The following is a 19,578-nucleotide window of genomic DNA, read 5'->3' on the forward strand; positions in this document are numbered from 1 at the left end:
TGAACATTTCGTCACGCGTCCTTCGCTTCCTTCTTCGAATATTCACTAGCCTCTGTGAAGGTGAAACATTTGCAGCTGGTGGAGGAGAAGGGAGAGTTGTTTAAAAAAGATACATTTTGGAGAACAATGGGTACACTCTTTCACGTTAGATTTTGCTGTTCACATCACACAGCACATGTGCTTTCGTTACAAGGTCGCATTTTTACTCTTATATTGAGGGCCTGCCGGTTTGGTGTGAGAGATCACTCACGCAGTGCCAGGCCACAGATTTCAGCTTGTAGGCAGCCATGGTAAGACACAGTCTTTTGGCTTTTTTAACCTTGTTAACAAGTGGGGATGGTTTAAAACAGTACTGCTCTCATTAACCATACCAAGCACCCGTTGGGTTGGCCATTTAAAATGGGTTTGCAATGTAAAAGGAGGGCCTGCGGTTTCAGGTTTAACATGCAGCACAAACCCAACTAACTCCCCTCCCCCACACACCCAATTCTCTGGGATGGTCACTTCACCCCTCCCCCCCACCGCGTGGTTAACAGCGGGGAATATTTCTGTTCAGCAGAGCAGGAAGGGGCACCTCTGAATGTCCCCTTAATAAAATCGCCCCATTTCAACCAGGTGACCGTGAATGATATCACTCTCCTGAGGATAACAAAGAGAGATAAGGAATGGATGTTGTCTGCATGCCAGCAAACACCGGGACCATACGCTGCCATGCTTTGTTATGCAATGATTCCAGACTACGTGCTACTGGCCTGGCGTGGTAAAGTGTCCTACCATGGCGGACGGGATAAGGCAGCCCTCCCCAGAAACCTTTTGCAAAGGCTTTGGGAGTACATGAAGGAGAGCTTTCTGGAGATGTCCCTGGAGGATTTCCGCTCCATCCCCATACACGTTAACAGACTTTTCCAGTAGCTGTACTGGCCGCGATTGCCAGGGCAAATTAATCATTAATCATTAAACACGCTTGTTTTTAAACCATGTGTAATATTTACAAAGGTACACTCACCAGAGGTCCCCTGTGTGCCCACAGGGTCTTGGGTGAGTTCGGGGGTTACTGGTTCCAGGTCCAGGGTGACAAACATATCCTGGCTGTTGGGGAAACTGGTTTCTCCGCTTCCTTGCTGCTGTGAGCTATCTATGATGTTCTCTCCATCCTCATCTTCCTCGTCCGCCGAACCCGCTTCCCTGTCTCCAGTGAGGGACTCATAGCACACGCTTGGGCTACTGGTGGCTGCACCCCCTAGAATGGCATGCAGGTCCTCGTAGTAGCGGCATGTTTGCGGCTCAGCCCCGGACCTTCCGTTTGCGTCTCTGGCTTTGTGGTAGGCTTGCCTTAGCTCCTTAATTTTCACGCGGCACTGCTGTGCGTCCCTGTTATGGCCTCTGTCCTTCATGGCCTTGGAGATCTTTTCTAATGTTTTGCCATTTCTTTTACTGTTTCGGAGTTCGGCCAGCACTGCTTCATCTCCCCAGATGGCGATCAGATCCCGTACCTCCCGTTCGGTCCAGGCTGGAGCTCTTTTGCGATCCTGAGACTGGGACTGGGACTCCATCACGGTTACCTGTGCTGATGAGCTCTGCATGGTCACCTGTGCTCTCCACGCTGAGCAAACAGGAAATGAAATTCAAACGTTCGCGGGGCTTTTCCTGTCTACCTGGCCAGTGCATCTGAGATGAGAGTGCTGTCCAGAGCGGTCACAATGAAGCACTGTGGGATAGCTCCCGGAGGCCACTAATGTCGAATTCCGTCCTCACTACCCAATTCCGACCCCCATAAGGCCGATTTTATCGCTAATCCCCTCGTCGAGGTGGTGTAAAGAAACCGGTTTAAAGGGCCCTTTAAGTCGAAAGAAAGGGCTTCGTCGTGTAAACGTGTCCAGGCTTAAGTCGACTTAACGCAGCTAAAGTCGACCTAAACTCGTAGTGTAGACCAGGCCTAACAAATTTATTTGGGCATAAGCTTTCATGGGCTAAAACCCACTTCATCGGATGCATGCAGTGGAAAATACAGTAGGAAGATATATATACACAAAGAGAACATGAAAAAATGGGTGTTGCCATACCAACTCTAACGAGACTAATCAATTAAGGTGGGCTATTATCAGCAGGAGACACCAGGTGACGGCTAGTGGCGTTCTGTTACTCCAGGACAGGCCCAACAAAGAAAGTAACAGAACGCCACTAGCCGTCACCTTCATCCCCCAACTAAAACCTCTCCAGCGCATCATTAAGGATCTACAACCTATCCTGAAGGATGATCCCTCACTCTCACAGATCTTGGGAGACAGGCCAGTCCTCACTTACAGACAGCCCCCCCAACCTGAAGCAAATACTCACCAGCAACCACACACCACACAACAAAAACACTAATCCAGGAACCTATCCTTGCAACAAAGCCCGTTGCCAACTCTGTCCGCATATCTATTCAAGGGACACCATCATAGAACCTAATCACATCAGCCACACCATCAGGGGCTTGTTCACCTGCACATCTACCAATGTGATATATGCCATCATGTGCCAGCAATGCCCCTCTGCCATGTACATTGGCCAAACCGGACAGTCTCTATGCAAAAGAATAAATGGACACAAATCAGACCTCAAGAATTATAATATTCAAAAACCAGTCGGAGAACACTTCAATCTCCCTGGTCACTCAATTACAGACCTAAAAGTCGCAATTTTCCAAAAAAACCCTTCAAAAACAGATTAACAAGAAACTGCAGAAATGGAATTAATTTGCAAACTGGACACCATTAAATTAGGCTTGAATAAAGACTGGGAGTGGATAGGTCATTACACAAAGGAAAAACTATTTCCCCAAGCTAATTTTTCCCCTACTGTTACTCACACCTTCTTGTCAACTGTTTGAAATGGGCCATCCTGATTATCACTACAAAAATTCTTTTTCTCCAGCTGATAATAGCCCACCTTAATTGATTAGTCTCATTAGAGTTGGTATGGCAACACCCATTTTTTCATGTTCTCTGTGTGTATATATATCTTCCTATGAATCCGATGAAGTGGGTTTTAGCCCACGAAAGCTTATGCCCAAATAAATTTATTAGTCTCTAAGGTGTCAAAAGTACTCCTCGTTCTTTTTGCTGATACATACTAACACGGCTACCACTCTGAAACCTGTACTCAAAGAGTAGTTATCAATGGTTTGCTGTCAAATTGGGAGGTTGTATCTAGTGGGGCCTCACAGGAGTCAGTCTTAGGTCCGGTACTATTCAATATTTTCCATTAATGACTTGGATAATGGAGTATATGCTTATAAAATCTGCAGATGACACAAAGATGGGAGGAGTTGCAAGCACTGTGGAGGACAGGTTTAAAATTTAAAATGACCTTGACAAATTGGAGCATTGGTCTGAATTCAACAAGATGAAATTCAGTGCAAAGTACTTCACTTAGGAAGGAAAAATCAAATGCACAATTACAAAATGGAGAATAACTGTCTAGGTGGTAGCACTGCTGAAAAGGATCTGGGAGATTATAGTGGACCACAAACTGAATGAGTCATCAATGTGATGCAGCTGCAAAAAAGGCTAATATGATTCTGGGGGTCTATTAACAGGAGTATTGTATGTAAGACACAGGTGGTAACTGTCCTGCTCTACTTGGCACTGGTGCGGCCCCAGCTGGAGAACTGTGTCCAATTCTGGGCATCACACTTTAGGAAAGATGTGGACAAATTGGAATAAGTCTAGCAGAGAGCAGCACAAATGAGAAAAGGTTTAGAAAACCTGACCTATGAGGAAAGGTTAAAAAAACTGGCCATGCTTAGTCTTGAGAAAAGAAGACTGAGGGGGGACCTGATAACAGTCTTCCAATATATTAAGGACTGTTATAAAGAGGACAGTGATTAGTTGTTCTCCATGTCCACTGAAGGCAGGACAAGAAGCAATGGGCTTAATCTGCAGCAAAGGAGATTTAGGTTAGATATTAGGAAAAGCTTTCTAACTATAAGGGTAATTAAGCTCTGGAATAGGATTCCAGGGGAGGTCATGGAGTCCTCATCACTGGAAACTTTTAAAAACAAGTTGGACAAACACCTGTCAGGGATGGTTTAGGTTTTCTTGATCCTGCCTCAGCACATGTGGCTGGACTTGATGACTTCTCAAGGTCCCTTCCAGCCTTACATTTCTATGACTCTATGCTGGGATCCCACTGGGGCTGGGTGAGAAGGGATCCTCCACCAGGAGAAGTAGAAGACCTGTTCCACAGTGAGCTATAGCCAGTGGATCCACATAGTGATAGATCCATTGGCATTACACCTCTCACCTGTTACGCCCCCAAACTTCTTCCATCCCCACATGGGCCCCCAAAATTTTGCTTATACCCCACTCCTGTGGAGATTTACCATTTGGAGTAATAAGCATTGCAAATGCAAAAGTGCTGCTATGCAGATTTGTTCCCAGGTAATAATACAACCTGTTGTGTTTTCCCCTCCACCCGCGAGGATGAATATGCCATCTCTGGGATGCACAGCCTTCCTCAATCTATGAGCCTGGCAGTACAGTTTACACGTCTTAAATGTAATCAATATGCCATTCATCTTTCTAAAGACCAGATCCACGATCAGCAGCAGCGCAGACCACTGGACCATATTCATCCTGGTATATCTCCATTGATTTCATTTTTTGTCAGAATCACATGCAGAGATGAAGATGGACTGACAACTCTGTTGAAGCTGGCCAAAAATTAACTACATAAACACATTTAGTATATTCTACACAGAAACCTAACACATTTGAGAGCTGAGGGTGCTTGGCATCTGGCAGGATCAGACCTTTGGAAAGTACAAAAGCTACATTACTAACATTGGGCTGTTGAGAGCAAATATTGGGACCAACGGCACTACTTACAGGGAAGTATTTCTGAACAACATCAAAGTTTATAAAGCCAATTGTGATCCACACTAGCAATGTCACTGTTGAAATGATGATGATAAATGGAACAAAATATCCACTAAACTTATCAGCCAATTGCTGGATGGGTGCCTACAAAAATAAAACACAAAGATACTTGTTTTATGACTAAAACAACAAATATAAGCACAGAGTGGACATGATAACATCTACCAACCCTTATTCCATAACTGAGTTGTTCTTTTTAAGTCTGTTTCTTGATTATTCCAAAACAAATACACCTCTACCCCGATATAACGCGACCCGATATAACACAAATTCAGATATAACGCGGTAAAGCACTGCTCCGGGGGGGTGGGGCTGCGCACTCTGGTGGATCAAAGCAAGTTCAATATAACATGGTTTCACCTATAACGCGGTAAGATTTTTTGGCTCCCGAGGACAGCGTTATATCGAGGTAGAGGTGTATCACAAGAGCAAAAGCCTTGCTGATTTATATACAAAAGTGAAGTATTTTTATTTTTACCTTTGACATCTGAGCTTCTTCTACCAATTTCACAATTTGTGCCAGGGTGGTGTCAGACCCAACGTGAGTTGCATTAACAAGAACTGAGCCATGTGCATTTATAGAACCTGCAATCACTGTGCTCCCAGGTTTTTTAGTGACTGGCATGGCTTCCCCTAGAACAAAACAGCAATAGGTCAGGACAACTACCTAAGTAGTCTGGGAGCACAGGTACATAAAGATAGATAGCCTGCTACATGCTAGATAATAATTCAGTTTTGAACCATAATTTGAAAGACTGATTTTTTTAAAAGGCTGTGTCACTTTTCAGGAAAATGTTTTCCCATGTTCATTTTCACAGCAGGATCCTCAGCAACCATCCACTGACTCTTTCTTGCTCACTTTGTCACTCGCTCCCCTCCAGAGGCCTGATCCGGAGCCCACAGAGGTCATTCCATTCACTCCAACAGGTTTTGGATCAGACAGCACGGCAGAACCTACAGGCTGTTTGGCTAGCAGTTATTGATTCTGAAGGTTATTGATTCCAGTGCTAGCCCATTGGGGGTCCTAATCAGGAATATTTCTCCCCCCACCCAACACATGCTAATAATTAATAGGGAGCCCCCTTGAGCTGCTCGGGGGCCCTAAGCAGTTGCTTAGTCTGCTTATGCCTAGCGCCGGCTCTGCCTATTGTTTATTTTTAAAGCCTTGAATGGATGTGTCCCAGCATATCCGAATTACCTCTGATCCCAGCCACTCATAAAGATCAGAATCAGTTAGTTCAAGGTGCCTCAGTTGCAACCTTGAGACAAATGAGCTAGACTAGTACTGTTGTTTTTTAATTATGCACCTCAGCCAGAGAATTCACCATTTATCACATTACTAGTCAGTCTGCTCAGGCCCAGCAGATGGTTGGAACGAGGTGGAACAATACCGTAACAAGTCCATGACCACCTAGGACATCACTATGCTGCACTGCTTGGCCACTTAGAACATCATGAGATTAGTGGGGAGGGAATTCAAATTTTCATGTTCCAAAATTGCATTAAAGTGAGTTAAAGGAGAATCCTCTTTAGCCATACTCCTCTAAGCACAGAGCCTGAGACTCTTCCTGGCCCTTGTACAAAATACACACGGGGGGAAAAGGGAAGGCTCTTTCGTCTTTCACTCCCTCTCTTCTGTGCACCCCCGCAAACACCAGGGACAAATTGGCTCAATACATGCAGACATCTTAGGAGAAATCTTTTTGGCATCTATGTCAGAGAGCAAGTGGTCTAGCCCCCTCCCTTCCAGAGACTAGAGAAACTGCCACCTTTGCAAAGTTCCCATGCTCACACTAGCTCCTAGTGTACTAGTGCTTGTCACAATTTGTATTTCCTTTGTCATATTTTTTTCTCCACATGGGGTTAGTGATGTGAATGGTTCTCAAAATGAGAAAATTCCACCCACCCTCCAAAATCAAATCAAACCCAAACCAAGTAAGCAAATGAAGTGTTAAGGTTTATAGTTCTTTTAAAGAATGTATAATGGCAGGAACCAGGTTAAAAAATAATATATCTATGTGTCTGTCTCAACATCAGTTTCCCATGAGGAAACTTCATGAAGTAGAAAAAATTCTGGTGAGCATAACAAATGTTAGGCAATAATGCTATCCTTCTATCCTGCTCCCTTGATGAATGCTTGGGGTTGTCCTTCTCGAGTCCACGCATTCACTTCCTGATGGATTTGAGCTGTTGTCTATTCACACTTTATTAGTTAGTTTTAAAAATACACATTTTGGCAAATATGTTCCAGAGAAAACTCCCCCCTGGTCCCCTGAACCTTTTAGAACTAAGACAACCGTGCTTAAAGCCCCTCAGTCCTGAAGTCCACGCAACACTGCTATTAGCTGATCAACAGAAGTCATGATGGTCAGAATTGGACAGATCCAGTCTTCCCCAAAGTCCGATGTAACCAGATATCAGGGTTTGAATCAGCCTGGTATAAAGGCCAGTCCCATAAAGTAGTCTGAATCTATATCAGAACTTTCCCAAAGCTAAGAGGAGTGGATGAAGAGGAGAATGAATATGGGGAACAAGTGTGAACAGTTTAAGAAGGAGATCCAGCAGCCAGCTAGCTTTGCTAAGCATAAAGAAAATTACCAGTAATGAGAGATTCATCTGCCATAGAGCTGCCTTCAATGACTTTTCCATCAACTGGGAACTTCCCACCAGGGACAACTTTTACAATGTCACCCCGCTGAACCAGTTCAACAGCCACCTGCTCCTCCCTGTAAGAAGCACCCAGTTATGAGAGATGAACAATATGATCCATCCCGTTAATAGGAACAAAAATGCTTTTACCATTAAATGCATCAGATCTAGTCAGCCCATCCCAGCAGGCTGAAGGGCTTTGGGTGAATAATATATACCTGATGACGGAGTGGTCAGGTCCAAGAGTCACTATGGTAGCTTCAGTAGCTTGGAGAGACATTAGTTTAGCAAGTGCTTCTGATGTTTTACTCTATGAAAACAACATAAATAAAGATAAATGCTTGAGAAGTTGGTCCAATAAAAGATATTCCCTAACCCATCATGTGTCTCACATTTTAAGTAGACATGCACAGAGGGCTGGATTTGATGACCTCTCAAGATCCCTTCCAGACCCACATTTCTATGATCCTGTGTGTGCAGTTAACATAGCAACCCACCAGGCTCTCATCAAACTGCAGCGTACACCACACTGCACGCCAGAAACGCTCCTATCAAAATACATGTAAGCAGTTTCTGTTCATAGAGATGCCATATTATTTTCACCATTACTGTACATAAGTGCTTAACGTGTAGACTGGTTACCTTTGCTATGTGTTCCAACCATCTCCCAAGAGAAATGAATACGAATAACATGGGTGGTGTATCAAAGAACGTGACGGGGCTTTCCTCTGCCTTTTCGGCTATAGCCACCACCAAGATCACACAAGAGTATATATAAGCAATAGTTGTGGCCAGCACAATCAGTACATCCATATTGGCTGTTTTGTGCTTCAGTGATTTGTAGGCTTGGACATAAAAGTACCATCCACCGAGGAACTGTCAGTGAAAGTATATACAAATGCCTATTAATCACAGCAGTGAAAGCAGGGCATATACAGCACAGATTATAGCAAAGAGCTGTAAATAGCGAGGCTGACGTTAATGAGCCTGATTCTTAGCTCACACTGGTTTAACCATGGTCTAACGTCAATGGAATTGTCTTATAATGTAAACCCTTGGGGACAGAGACTGTCTTTGTTCTCTTTGTGCAACACTTCACACAATGGGGTCCCCTGTCTATGACAAACGAAAAATAATGGAGTTACTCCTGATTTACACCAGTGTGTGTAAAAGAGAATTAGGTCCATTAAATAGAATTGTTCTAAATGGTTAAATGTAGTCATGTCATAGCAGGACTGTGAGGAAATGCTTTTAAAGCCTCATTGCAAAAGAACAGGAATGCAGCAGGAAAAAAGTGACGGAAGTTCACGGCTACCCCACCCACCCATCACTTCAGTCTCACTCTTTTATCTTACCCCCTTTTCACTTCTCGATCCCCACCCCTCTGTGCTCCTTTCACCCTCTCACTGCTCTGTGTTGTACACATCCCTCCTTTATCCTTTCACATTAACTGCTGCAGTCTCAACAATCCTGTGAGGTTAGTAGGTCAGTATTATTATCCCTTTATTACAGCGCAGGGGACAATTGTGGCATAAAGATTAAGTGACTTGCCCCAGGTCACACAGTGAATCAGTGACCAAATCAAGAGTTGAACTCAGGACCTTAACTCTTCTAGCATAATGTTCAGCCCTCTCCCCAAAGAGTTCAATCTAACCAGGCATGACACGACAGGTGAAGAGAAAAAATAAAGGGGTGCCATGCTGGGCTGAACATTATGCTAGAAGAGTTAAGGTTCTGAGTTCAACTCTTGATTTGGTCACTGACTCACTTTATACATATATATAAAATCACACTTGCACAATACATTATAATTATCAATACCAGTTTAATAGGGCCACTTTATCCTATATATCCTGAATTTACAGGGGGATAGATGCAATCCAATAAGGCTTTCCAGTCTAATTTTTTTTATTAAATCAGATTATGTAGAGGACATTGAAAGGAAAGAAAATACCCAAGAAATACTGTTTACATACCTGAACCAAAGTGCACAAGACAAAGAAGAGAAGATTTAAAATAGATAATCCAGGAATTAGATTTTGTTCCAGCACCATAGTGCCGTGCTGTTGGCCATCAGGTATTAGCATATAAATCATTAAGATTAAGACGGGGATTCCAAACACTAGGCTGCACAAGAAAGATTTCCTCCATCTGAAAAGTAGAAGTAGTGAATCCATGGTATTAGAGTACACTTTGGTACTACTTGGGCCAAATACTGCACATGTACGGCTCCCTGGCTAAGCCGAGCGAATTCAGCCCTCGGAAGAACTGGCTCCAAGTCATTACTTCTTTAAGTGATTAAACACTTTGGCTGAAGAAGTTTCTTTGCCACCTGCATGTTTCAGATACACAACTCTCTACAAGTAAAAACTGAAAGGTAATCCAAATGGGTATAAGAGTAATTGAACTGAACAGCAAATGACTAAGTACGTGCATATTAAATATGCCTTGCACAAGCATAAACCAGATTTACTGGTGTGCAGATTACTGTCACACTTGTAGAGGCCCTCTCTTTGTGACAGTCATACTTACTGTTTTATTTCCTTTTTGTGATCCAAGTTATGAGCATTAGGGTCTCTCTTGGCCAAGGAAGCATGAAAACCAATTCCCTTTTTATTAAAAAACAAGACAAAAGAGTTTGGTTAATTGAGATTTATTAAGTACAACAGATGAAAACTTCATCTAAAAGGATACATTTAAGATCAGAAATGTCAGAACAGGGAACTGTTGCGCGCTTTGGTGAATGCCTCCTTTTTATTTATTTATAGTGCCTGTCAAAGTGAGAGGAGTTGAGATAATGCCGATGATGATGGAGTAGAAGACAAAACATAGATGGTAAGGTACCTCTATCATTACACATATCCACAGTCATAACAAATCAAACATCCTGGGTTTAACGGTGGGCGCAGCTGGGATTTTGAAGGACTGATATTCCCCCTCAAATTTCACCGAGGAAACGTTTAAAAATACAGTAGAACCTCAGTTACGAACACCAGAGTTACAAACTACCAGTCAACCACACACCTCATTTGGAATTGGAAATACACAATCAGGTAGCAGCAGAGACCAAAAAAAAAAAAAGCCCCTGGCGGGCCACGAAACACTTTGTTTATCTGGGAGTTCGCAGGTATGGCTGCTCGCAGTTCCCAGTGGCCATGGTTCGCTGTTCCTGGCCAATGGGAGCTGCGGGAAGCGGTGGCCCGGCCCACACCGCTTCCCGCAGCTCCCATTGGCTGGGAACGGCGAACCGCAGCCACTGGGAGCTGCGAGCAGCCGTACCTGTGGACGCTTGGGTAAACAAAGCATCTCGTGGCCTGCCAGGGGCTTACCTTGAACAAACCGCAAGACAAGTTTGGGAACCTCTGTTTAGAAGCATATTACAAGGTGTTTTGCTTTTAAGAGGCTGCTTTGAACATCTATTGTGCGTCTCACTGATTGTTCTGAACAACCATGGGAGTCAATTCCAATTAAAATTGAGGTACAATAGAACCTCAGAGTTACAAACACCTCAGGAATGGAGGTTGTTCGTGTGACACTCTGTACCTCAAAGCAGCACCCTGGAATCCCCATATTAACCACCATCATATAATTATGATATGTTTTGTACAAAGTATGCCTTGTGAGGTATCATTTTAAAAGTATTGATCTGTTGAACATTAATATCCCATTGGATGGTATGTGCTATCATTATATGTGAGGTTATGAAGTATTGCTGTATGTGTTACTGAAATATGTTGTGAGGTTGGGAACACCCACAACCAACCTTTCAGGTACAACAATAGAGTAGCCAGACAGCATTAATGGCTCATCAACATCCATCAAGAAAAGAATCTGCTATCCTAGAGATTTCCTGGAGGAGGCACATATGCCATGGGGGTGGACTAACCCTCCTCACAGCAAAGATCTTTCTAGCAAGTTGGAAGAAACTATAAAAGAGGGGGAGTGACATCATTATTTGGCCTCGCTCCCTCCACAACTCAACATCTGGAAACACATCTGGAGGAAAAAGACTTTGAACTGGGGAGGGTGGTCCCTGGCCGGGAAAGAGTCCCAGCCTGTGTATTGAGGATCTGTGACCTGTTTGTACCATCTGTCAGGGTGAGACACTGCTTGATTCAAACCCTGTTTAGTTTGTAGAACTCAGACTGCGAATTTATTTTTATTTCTTAAGTAACCAACTTTGATCTCTATGTTTGCTACTTATAATCACTTAAAATCTATCTTTCGGTAGTTAATAAATCTGTTTTATATTTTATCTCAAACTGGTTGAAGTGCTTAGGAAATCTCAGCTCAGTTTACAAAGGCTAGTGTGTGTCCTCTCCACATCAAGGAAGAGGCAAACTGGGTAATGAACTTACACTGGCCAGGCTTCTGACCAGGGCAAGACAGTATGGTTCTGGGGTGCAACGCTGGGGAGCTGGGGGGAACTGGCTGGAGCCTCCCTGTTGATGGTTCATGAGTGGCTGGGAGATCATTCATGTAACTCAGTTGGGTGTGTCCCTGCCTGTGGATGTCTGTGTAAGTGCAGTGCCTGTCAGACACAGCATCACAGTGTGAGAGGGACACCCCAGATTGGTGGGACAGAGGGCTCAGCGGTCCCACAGTCCAGGATGCACCCCAGGAGCCCCACTGCAGTTCGTAACTCTGAAATGTTCAGAACTGAACAAAACGTTACGGTGGTTCTTTCAAAAGTTTACAACTGAACATTGACTTAATACAGCTTTAAAACTTTACTATGCAGAAGAAAAATGCTGCTTTTAGCCGTCTTAATTTAAATGAAACAAACACAGAAACAGTTTCCTTACCTTGTCAAAGTTTCTTTTTTAAACTGTCCCTTTATTTTTTTAGTAGTTTACATTTAACACAGTACTGTAATGTATTCCCCCCCCCCCTTTTTTTTTTTTTGTCTCTGCTGCTGCCTGATTGCGAACTTCCGGTTCCAAAAGAGACGTGTGGTTGACCAGTTAGTTCATAACTCTGCTGTTTGTGACTCTGAGGTTCTACTGTACGTTTTCAAAGTGGTATTTACCTGGGTTTAGTGCCTTTCTGCTGCATAGCTGCTCTTAGAGTCTCTAGGTGGCAGTAGAGAGCAATCTGAGGTAACATTCCATTGGACTATCTGCAGTTCAGAGAAGCACCTGGTGCAGTACACTGAGCAGTAACGGACGGGTACATCACATTTTTACCAGGTATTGATACTTTTAAAAAGCACTGAAATGGTTAATGTCTCTGGAGGCTACCCTTTGAAGTATGTAGCCTCCATTGACCATACACTATTGGCTTTGTCACATATGTTAAGTGTACTTTATCTAAAGCTGCAAAGGTCAGTGAGCCTCTCAGCACTTTTAGTCACTTCCATTTGTTTTAACATCACCTTATATTTATTATTAGTTTGTTTTAAAAACTTACCTCAATAATTTGTATAATATCTCGAGGTCCAATGATTTCAGGATCAAACTGGATGTGAGCTTTGCTGGTAGCAAGCGCTACCGAGGCATAGAAGATGCCATTAGTTCTGGTTAGTTTGGATTCAATATTGTGAACACAGGAAGCACAAGTCATCCCCGTAATCTGAAGAACGGAATTGTAAATACAGTTAGTGATCTCTACAGTTGAGAGCAATCTCTCTCACCACTGCCCCTTGTTTGGGGCTTTTCAAAATTATGAAAAAAGTCTGCACTGCTTGTGAAACTGATAAAAAAAAGGTTTTCACTGGATTCATGAGGAGTGCAGTGTTTTCCTGCCAAGAAAGCCTTCTCTGTGCACTTGGGTAGCTGTTCATCTCTCTTTACCCAGTAGAAACATTTTTGCTCCTTTTGAATAATTTTTTTCTTGAGTAGTTAAGAAAAGCAGCAGCAGCAGCATCCAGCACCACCGCTGTTCAAAACCACAACCCACTAAAATAGATTCATTTGCAAAGACACATTCCTGTCAAACTTGTACACGTACCACAAAATCCTTACGTTCCTATCATGATACTCACAATAAGCTCTGCATTGCCATCTGTAGCAGTATGATCTTCTATGACTGTAGCATTGAAGCCCAAGTTTTGGATCAGCTGTACTATTTCAAGAGGCTGAATGCTCTCTGGCTTGTATTTTATCTCCGCTTTTCCTGCCATCAGTGCTACTAGCACTGAAACGATGCCTGCAATGGGAGCAATTGGGTTATATTAGATACTGTACCTCCTTTGAGAACACATAATGCAACTGATAATCAAGGGGCACACCAGTCATATAATGCTTGGACATTTAATGGCTTTAATCACTCTCCCCACTCTAGTGTTATGCCATGAGCGTTTTGACAAAATAGGACAAAAGCTTCCATTTCTCAAGATACAGATTCTTCCCTTTAATTTATTCATTCAATTCCTATTAGCATTTGAAGAATATGAGAATCGGATTGGAAGCTCTTTGGGGCAGGCGCTATGTCTTACTATGGGTCTACCCACCAGCTATCCCTACTATCCCGTATATCCCCCAACTGGTATAGTCACTGACGGATTGAATATACACCTCTACCCCGATATAAAGCGACCCAATATAACACGAATCCGGATATAACGCGGTAAAGCAGTGCTCCGGGTGGGCGGGGCTGCGCACTCCGGCGGATCAAAGCAAGTTCAATGTAACGCGGTTTCACCTATAATGCAGTAAGATTTTTTGGCTCCCAAGGACAGCGTTATATCAGGGTAGAGGTGTAGTAGCGTGGCTAGTATCAACATGAGTACATAATTAAGTAAATAAGAATATTAATTACACCTACCCTCAAGAACACATTTTAACGTGTATAACAACAAAGAGCTTTAGGAGACAGAGCTCTGGACTGGGGCTCAGGAGACCTGGGTTCAATTCCTGGCTCTGCCACTGCCCTGCTGGGTGACCTTGGGCAAGTCACTTCCCGCCTACTGCCTCAGTTTCCCCATCTGTAAAGTGGGGATGATACTGACCTGTGTAAAGTGCTTTGAGATCTACCGATGTAAATTGCTATGTAAGAGCTAGGTATTAATTATTATTGACAGAATGCAGTATCCTTCATATCCAGAAGATCCCAAAGTACTTTACAGACCCTCTCTAGGAATGTTAGACATCTCACCGTCTTCTTTTTGCAGATTTCTTTCAATGTTTGACACACATGATGCGCAGGTCATGCCTGTGATCTGCATAAAGCACTTTTCTGTTGTCGCTACATTGGGTGGCTTTGGACTACTGAGGTAAGAATTCTTTGGCTGGACATCAGACATGTAGCCTTGATGAGACGATTCAGAAACATTTTCTGTTCTCTGGGAAGCTGACTCCCAAGCATTAGGCTGAATCGCAGCGTCCCTGAAAAGAGGTTGATCCATATATTTCCAAGTGGTGGTATCTTGAATAAACACACCATAAACAGAATTAACATGGGTTAACAGACTATGATAAAATGTTTCAAAGCAGCAAACTGGAAACACATTTAACAACAGAAACATCCAAGGTTTTTCAAATGACAGGGTGACTAACTACCCTGTGATCTTGGCTTCCTTAGCCACAAGTAACTTGTTACTTTTGGGCAGATTACCAACACTGCATGACCATTTTGCTTTATTTAGTGGCAATCCACCTTCAATCAACGAATGATCCTCTTCTATCTGTCTGTTGATATTAATATCTACCCTGAGGGTGACTTCACGGCAGTTAAAGCATTAGAGAATGAAGCCCAGTTACATGTTCATATTGTCCTCATCTCCTTTCCTTCAGGACTCCAGCTCAGCACCTGATCTCTAACCAGGATTAGAACACGAGAGCATTTCTCAGCAGGTAATCCAAATGCTGCTCCATAAATTGAGCAGCGAGCACTGGTGTACACTGGTGTACTTGATCCTGAGAGGTACTGAGCACTCACAAGTCACACTTTTGTCAAGGATATTGTCAATACTTAGCATCCGTCAGGATCAGGCCCAGTGGGATCAATTCCTCCCCTTGTAGGGCACTGAGTAGGCCACCTCTGTAGAATACCCAGATGGAGAATCCCCAGCCAGATCCATAGACCAGTTCTCTACACTAAGACAGGGAGCTGCTGAAGGAGCTGCCCCATTTATCTGGGTCTGAGAGGCCTCTGCACCCACATCAAGATCTACCCACAGACAATCTTAGATGCTTGAACTATTGATGTCACCTTCTAACTGGCTATTTTTTGCCACTGTCTTACACTCAGCTGTAAGTGGGAGAACATGGTGGAAGTGAGGTGGAAAGAGTGGGGGCCCCTATCCTGGGGTTGCAATGGGGAAAAAATAGTTCAGGCCCTCTGGGCTGATGGAAGCAAGAGGGTGGAGGCTTGCAGGCGGCCCAATGGGTACTGGGGAGGAGGGCGGAGATATGTTGGGCTGTGGGGGGTGAGCTGCGATTGGGAAGAGGAACTGATGGATGGAGCGTAGACAGAGTGCTGAATGACTTTACAGCTTATTTCCCTGCTTTTTACAGGTTGTGTTGATGTGGATTTTCAGCCTAGCAACCTTAAATCAAAGGTAACAAAAAAGTCTAGGTGGAAATGAATAATAAATCTGCTATAAGCTTAAGCTCTCCCCTACCCCCACCCAGCCAGTTTGTTAAAATATCGTAAAAATCCAGACCAACTTTCTTATCCTCACGCTCTGTTCATGTTACCTTTAAAAGTCTGGGTTATTTTGTGATTTTTAGCTTTTTTTATTTTGCTAAACGAGTCACAAGTTAATAATGCAAAATATTTATAGCTAAAATCATTTAAATTACAAACAAAATGGTCTTAAAATATATACTATCTACTGCCCCTCAAATACTAAAACACAGTTTTCCCTAATACCCCATTCCTGGTTTTATTTTATTTATTAAATCAAAGTTTAATCAGTTGTTAAATCTAATTCCATACATTAAATTCTGAAAGAGCAGGATGACCTTAACAAAAAGGGCAGAGTTTGTGGAAAAAGTAGTAAAAAGTGTTATCAATTCTTTTTACATAAAATAGTTTAAACTAGCCTGCATTTTGTCTCATAGTTGGGTATATTAACCAATTTTATACCATTAGATTTCTTTTAATTTAGGCTCTGTGTATATTGTATAGAATAATGCTGAAAAACCAGTATAACGCATGTGTAAGAGCCTTATCTACACAGCAAAAATAAACTGAATATATTCTTAAGGTAGTTTATCTATAAAATAGTATACAATTTGCTTTGAATGTATGCGTAATTGTTTTCAGAACGAGAAAAGGAGGGTGGATGTTGGTGCTGTGTCTGTGGGAAAAGATAAAGAGAGAGAAGCTATAGCTATAGAGCTCGTTACATACTAAAAGGCATAGTCACCTTTCAGAGATGACCAAGAATTACCAAAGTATTGGTATATCTGTTCATTTGCTAAACAAAGCTGAATAAACAATGTACTAAAAATAAGACCTAGGAATGGGACAAAGCAAAAAGGGGTGTGGAAACCTGTCAAAATTATATGCTGAGTAAAGCAATAGCTTTTCACTACTATTATTCTTGCTTTTGAAATTCACCAAGTAAATGAGATTATGCACTATAGCAACATCTTAACCATTAAACTCATGTGCTCAACACAGTGCACTTGTTTTATACATTTATACATTATACTTCTCCCATTGAACATAGGTGCTGGAACTAGGGGCGCGGGGGGGAAGCTGCACCCCCTGGATTGAAGTGGATTCCATTATATACAGGGTTTACAATTTGATTTAATGGCTCTCAGCACCCCCACTATAATAATTGTTCCAGCGCCCTTGACACGGAAGTCAATAGGAGTTTTGACATTGAGTCACTGGAAGCAGGATTAGGCCCTTGGCATAACCATTCTACAGGTGAGGTACAGAAGATCTACTAAGGATACATCTGCACTGCAGCTGAGAGTGTGACCTGCAGCTTATATAGACATGTATGCGCTGACTTTACTCTAGCTGGCTGGCGCAGCCTATGTCTTCACTTCTATTTTTAGCAAGCTAGCTAGAGTACAGCTAGCGCAAGTACATCTACACCAGCTACTAATCATACCTCCAGCTGCAGTGTGGACGTGCCTTGAGATACCAGGCAGTAGTTCCAGTTAGGGAAATAGTTGCTTTTATTATTAAAGTGTTTGTTCTCTGTGTATATTATTTATACTCACACCAGCTTGGTGGGTGGAGGGGAGAAGAGTGGAGACCTGCTTCAGTGGAGTGAAGCTCATGTGTTTTCTCAGGTTCTCTGCTATTTAAAAGCCACTATATTACTGGTTAGACTTTTAACTGCATACCGTAGCTTAAAACAACTCTTTTGCCCAATAACACACTCACTTGAATGTGGAAATAAATAATTTTTCAGGGTGAAATTCTATGGCCTGTATTATACAGGGCAGGCCAGATAATAATGGTCACTTCTAGCCTTAAAAACAAAACAAACAAAAAACCAAATACACACACACACACACACACACACACACAACCCATCAATCAATTTTAAAAGTAATTTTTTTTTTTTACTTTCTCCTAGCTTAATTATAGAAAACATATAAGTACCTGTAAGAATGGAAGCATCAAATCCCATGTCTTCTATAGCACCTCTTAGCTCTTCTGAATTAGTTACAGCTGAATTGTAGCGTATGGTTCCAGTCCTTTCAGCTAACGAAACTGATATATGTTGTACCCCTTTCCTTTGGGACATTGTGCCTTCTATGGACTGTACACAGGATCCACAGGTCATTCCATCAATACTAAGTACAGATGTGCTTGTCAGCTGATCCCCAGAGGACGTGCTACGAAACTGAGGTGATGAAAACGCTGCCTTTGATAAAAGCTCTCCGTTATTTGCTTCCACTCCATTAGGGAGGGATACTTTAAAGTTACCAGGTGGAAGGGCCTCAATGGCTTGTTGCAAAGATACTGGGGTAATTACGTTTGGGTTAAATTGCACAACAGCATTTTTATGTTCCAATGACACTTTAATACTGCGTACGCCTGGAAGACCTGATATATTTCCTTCGATGTTTTTGACGCAAGACTTGCAGTGCATCCCTTCTACTCCCAGTGTCATAGTTGTTGTACTATTCATTTTGCCCACCACTGGCTCCACATTGCTATTGTTCAGGCTGGCTGGAGTTTTCTTTGTGCTTGTAGTCTGCAAGCGTTCTATATCAATCATACCAAGCTTTAATGGGGCTAGCTTGCTCTTAATCGTGCTTTCATACCCCAGGTTATCTATGTGGTTTTTGAGGTCTTCAGGTTGAATGATGTAAGGCTGGTAAGCAATGACTGCTTCTTGGTTACTGAGGGAGACTTTGATTCTCAGGACACCATGTAGTTTTCCAATCTTTCCTTCGATGATGTTGACACAAGATTGGCATGTCATACCTTCTACCCGCAGCTTCATTAGTGCTTCTCCCAAGGACGTCGATCTTACAGATGATGCTGTAGTTCTTCCTTCTGCAATGTTGGCATCAAAGCCCATTTCTCCAATTTCCTGGCAAATCTCTTGGAGACCTATTTCTGACTGTATATATTTTATTACAGCATTGCTCTGCTCAAGGGAGATCTTGATGCTCACAATGCCCTTCACCTTAGAAATTCTGCCCTCTATCGACTGCACACAAGACTGGCAAGTCATACCCAAAATATTGACTGTGACGGTGCTCGTTTGAGGAAGCAGAGAGGGCATATTTTCAGCGCTCCCCTCGTAGCCGATGTTGTCAAAGGCAAAATTCTGCTTCATGACTGGTTCCCATACACAACTAGCAGGGGAGCTAGACTTAGACAAAGCCTGAAGTGCAAGAAAAATAAACAAAATAAATTAGATGTAACTTCTGAGTTCTAAACCAGCAACATTCTACACTGGTGGAAGTGCTGCTAAGTTAACGGATGCCAGGAAAATGTATAGCAATGTTAATTAAAACATCAAATGCTAGCAATAATTTAAGGAGGGGCTGAGCATCTAGCACAGATTTTTCAAATATTCAGCAGATGCAAAAGTGAAGTTAACTATGAGCCCTTAGCATGTTTATTTAAAATAAAAGCT

General features: G+C 42.7%; 1 protein-coding gene across 2 annotated transcripts in view; it reads right to left on the reverse strand.

Annotated features, from left to right (window-relative positions):
* ATP7B (ATPase copper transporting beta) overlaps window positions 1–19,281 on the reverse strand; it is a 44,326-nt gene extending 25,045 nt beyond the window's left edge. Inside the window, exons 1-11 of one of the 2 annotated variants that reach the window (XM_065402973.1) lie at window positions 18,077–19,281; window positions 14,667–14,851; window positions 13,555–13,718; window positions 12,981–13,142; window positions 10,104–10,180; window positions 9,548–9,722; window positions 8,214–8,447; window positions 7,790–7,881; window positions 7,521–7,648; window positions 5,401–5,555; window positions 4,872–5,006 (exon numbers count right to left, since the gene is read on the reverse strand). In XM_065402973.1, the coding sequence (XP_065259045.1) occupies window positions 4,872–5,006; window positions 5,401–5,555; window positions 7,521–7,648; window positions 7,790–7,881; window positions 8,214–8,447; window positions 9,548–9,722; window positions 10,104–10,180; window positions 12,981–13,142; window positions 13,555–13,718; window positions 14,667–14,851; window positions 18,077–19,275 (2,706 nt within the window). In that variant the 5' untranslated portion in view covers window positions 19,276–19,281. The remainder of the gene's footprint in view (window positions 1–4,871; window positions 5,007–5,400; window positions 5,556–7,520; window positions 7,649–7,789; window positions 7,882–8,213; window positions 8,448–9,547; window positions 9,723–10,103; window positions 10,181–12,980; window positions 13,143–13,554; window positions 13,719–14,666; window positions 14,852–18,076) is intronic. The other variant, XM_065402964.1, reaches the window with a different exon arrangement.
* Between the last annotated feature and the right edge of the window lie 297 nt (window positions 19,282–19,578).

This window comes from Emys orbicularis, chromosome 1, assembly GCF_028017835.1.
Source record: "Emys orbicularis isolate rEmyOrb1 chromosome 1, rEmyOrb1.hap1, whole genome shotgun sequence".
Classification (NCBI taxonomy): domain Eukaryota; kingdom Metazoa; phylum Chordata; order Testudines; family Emydidae; genus Emys; species Emys orbicularis.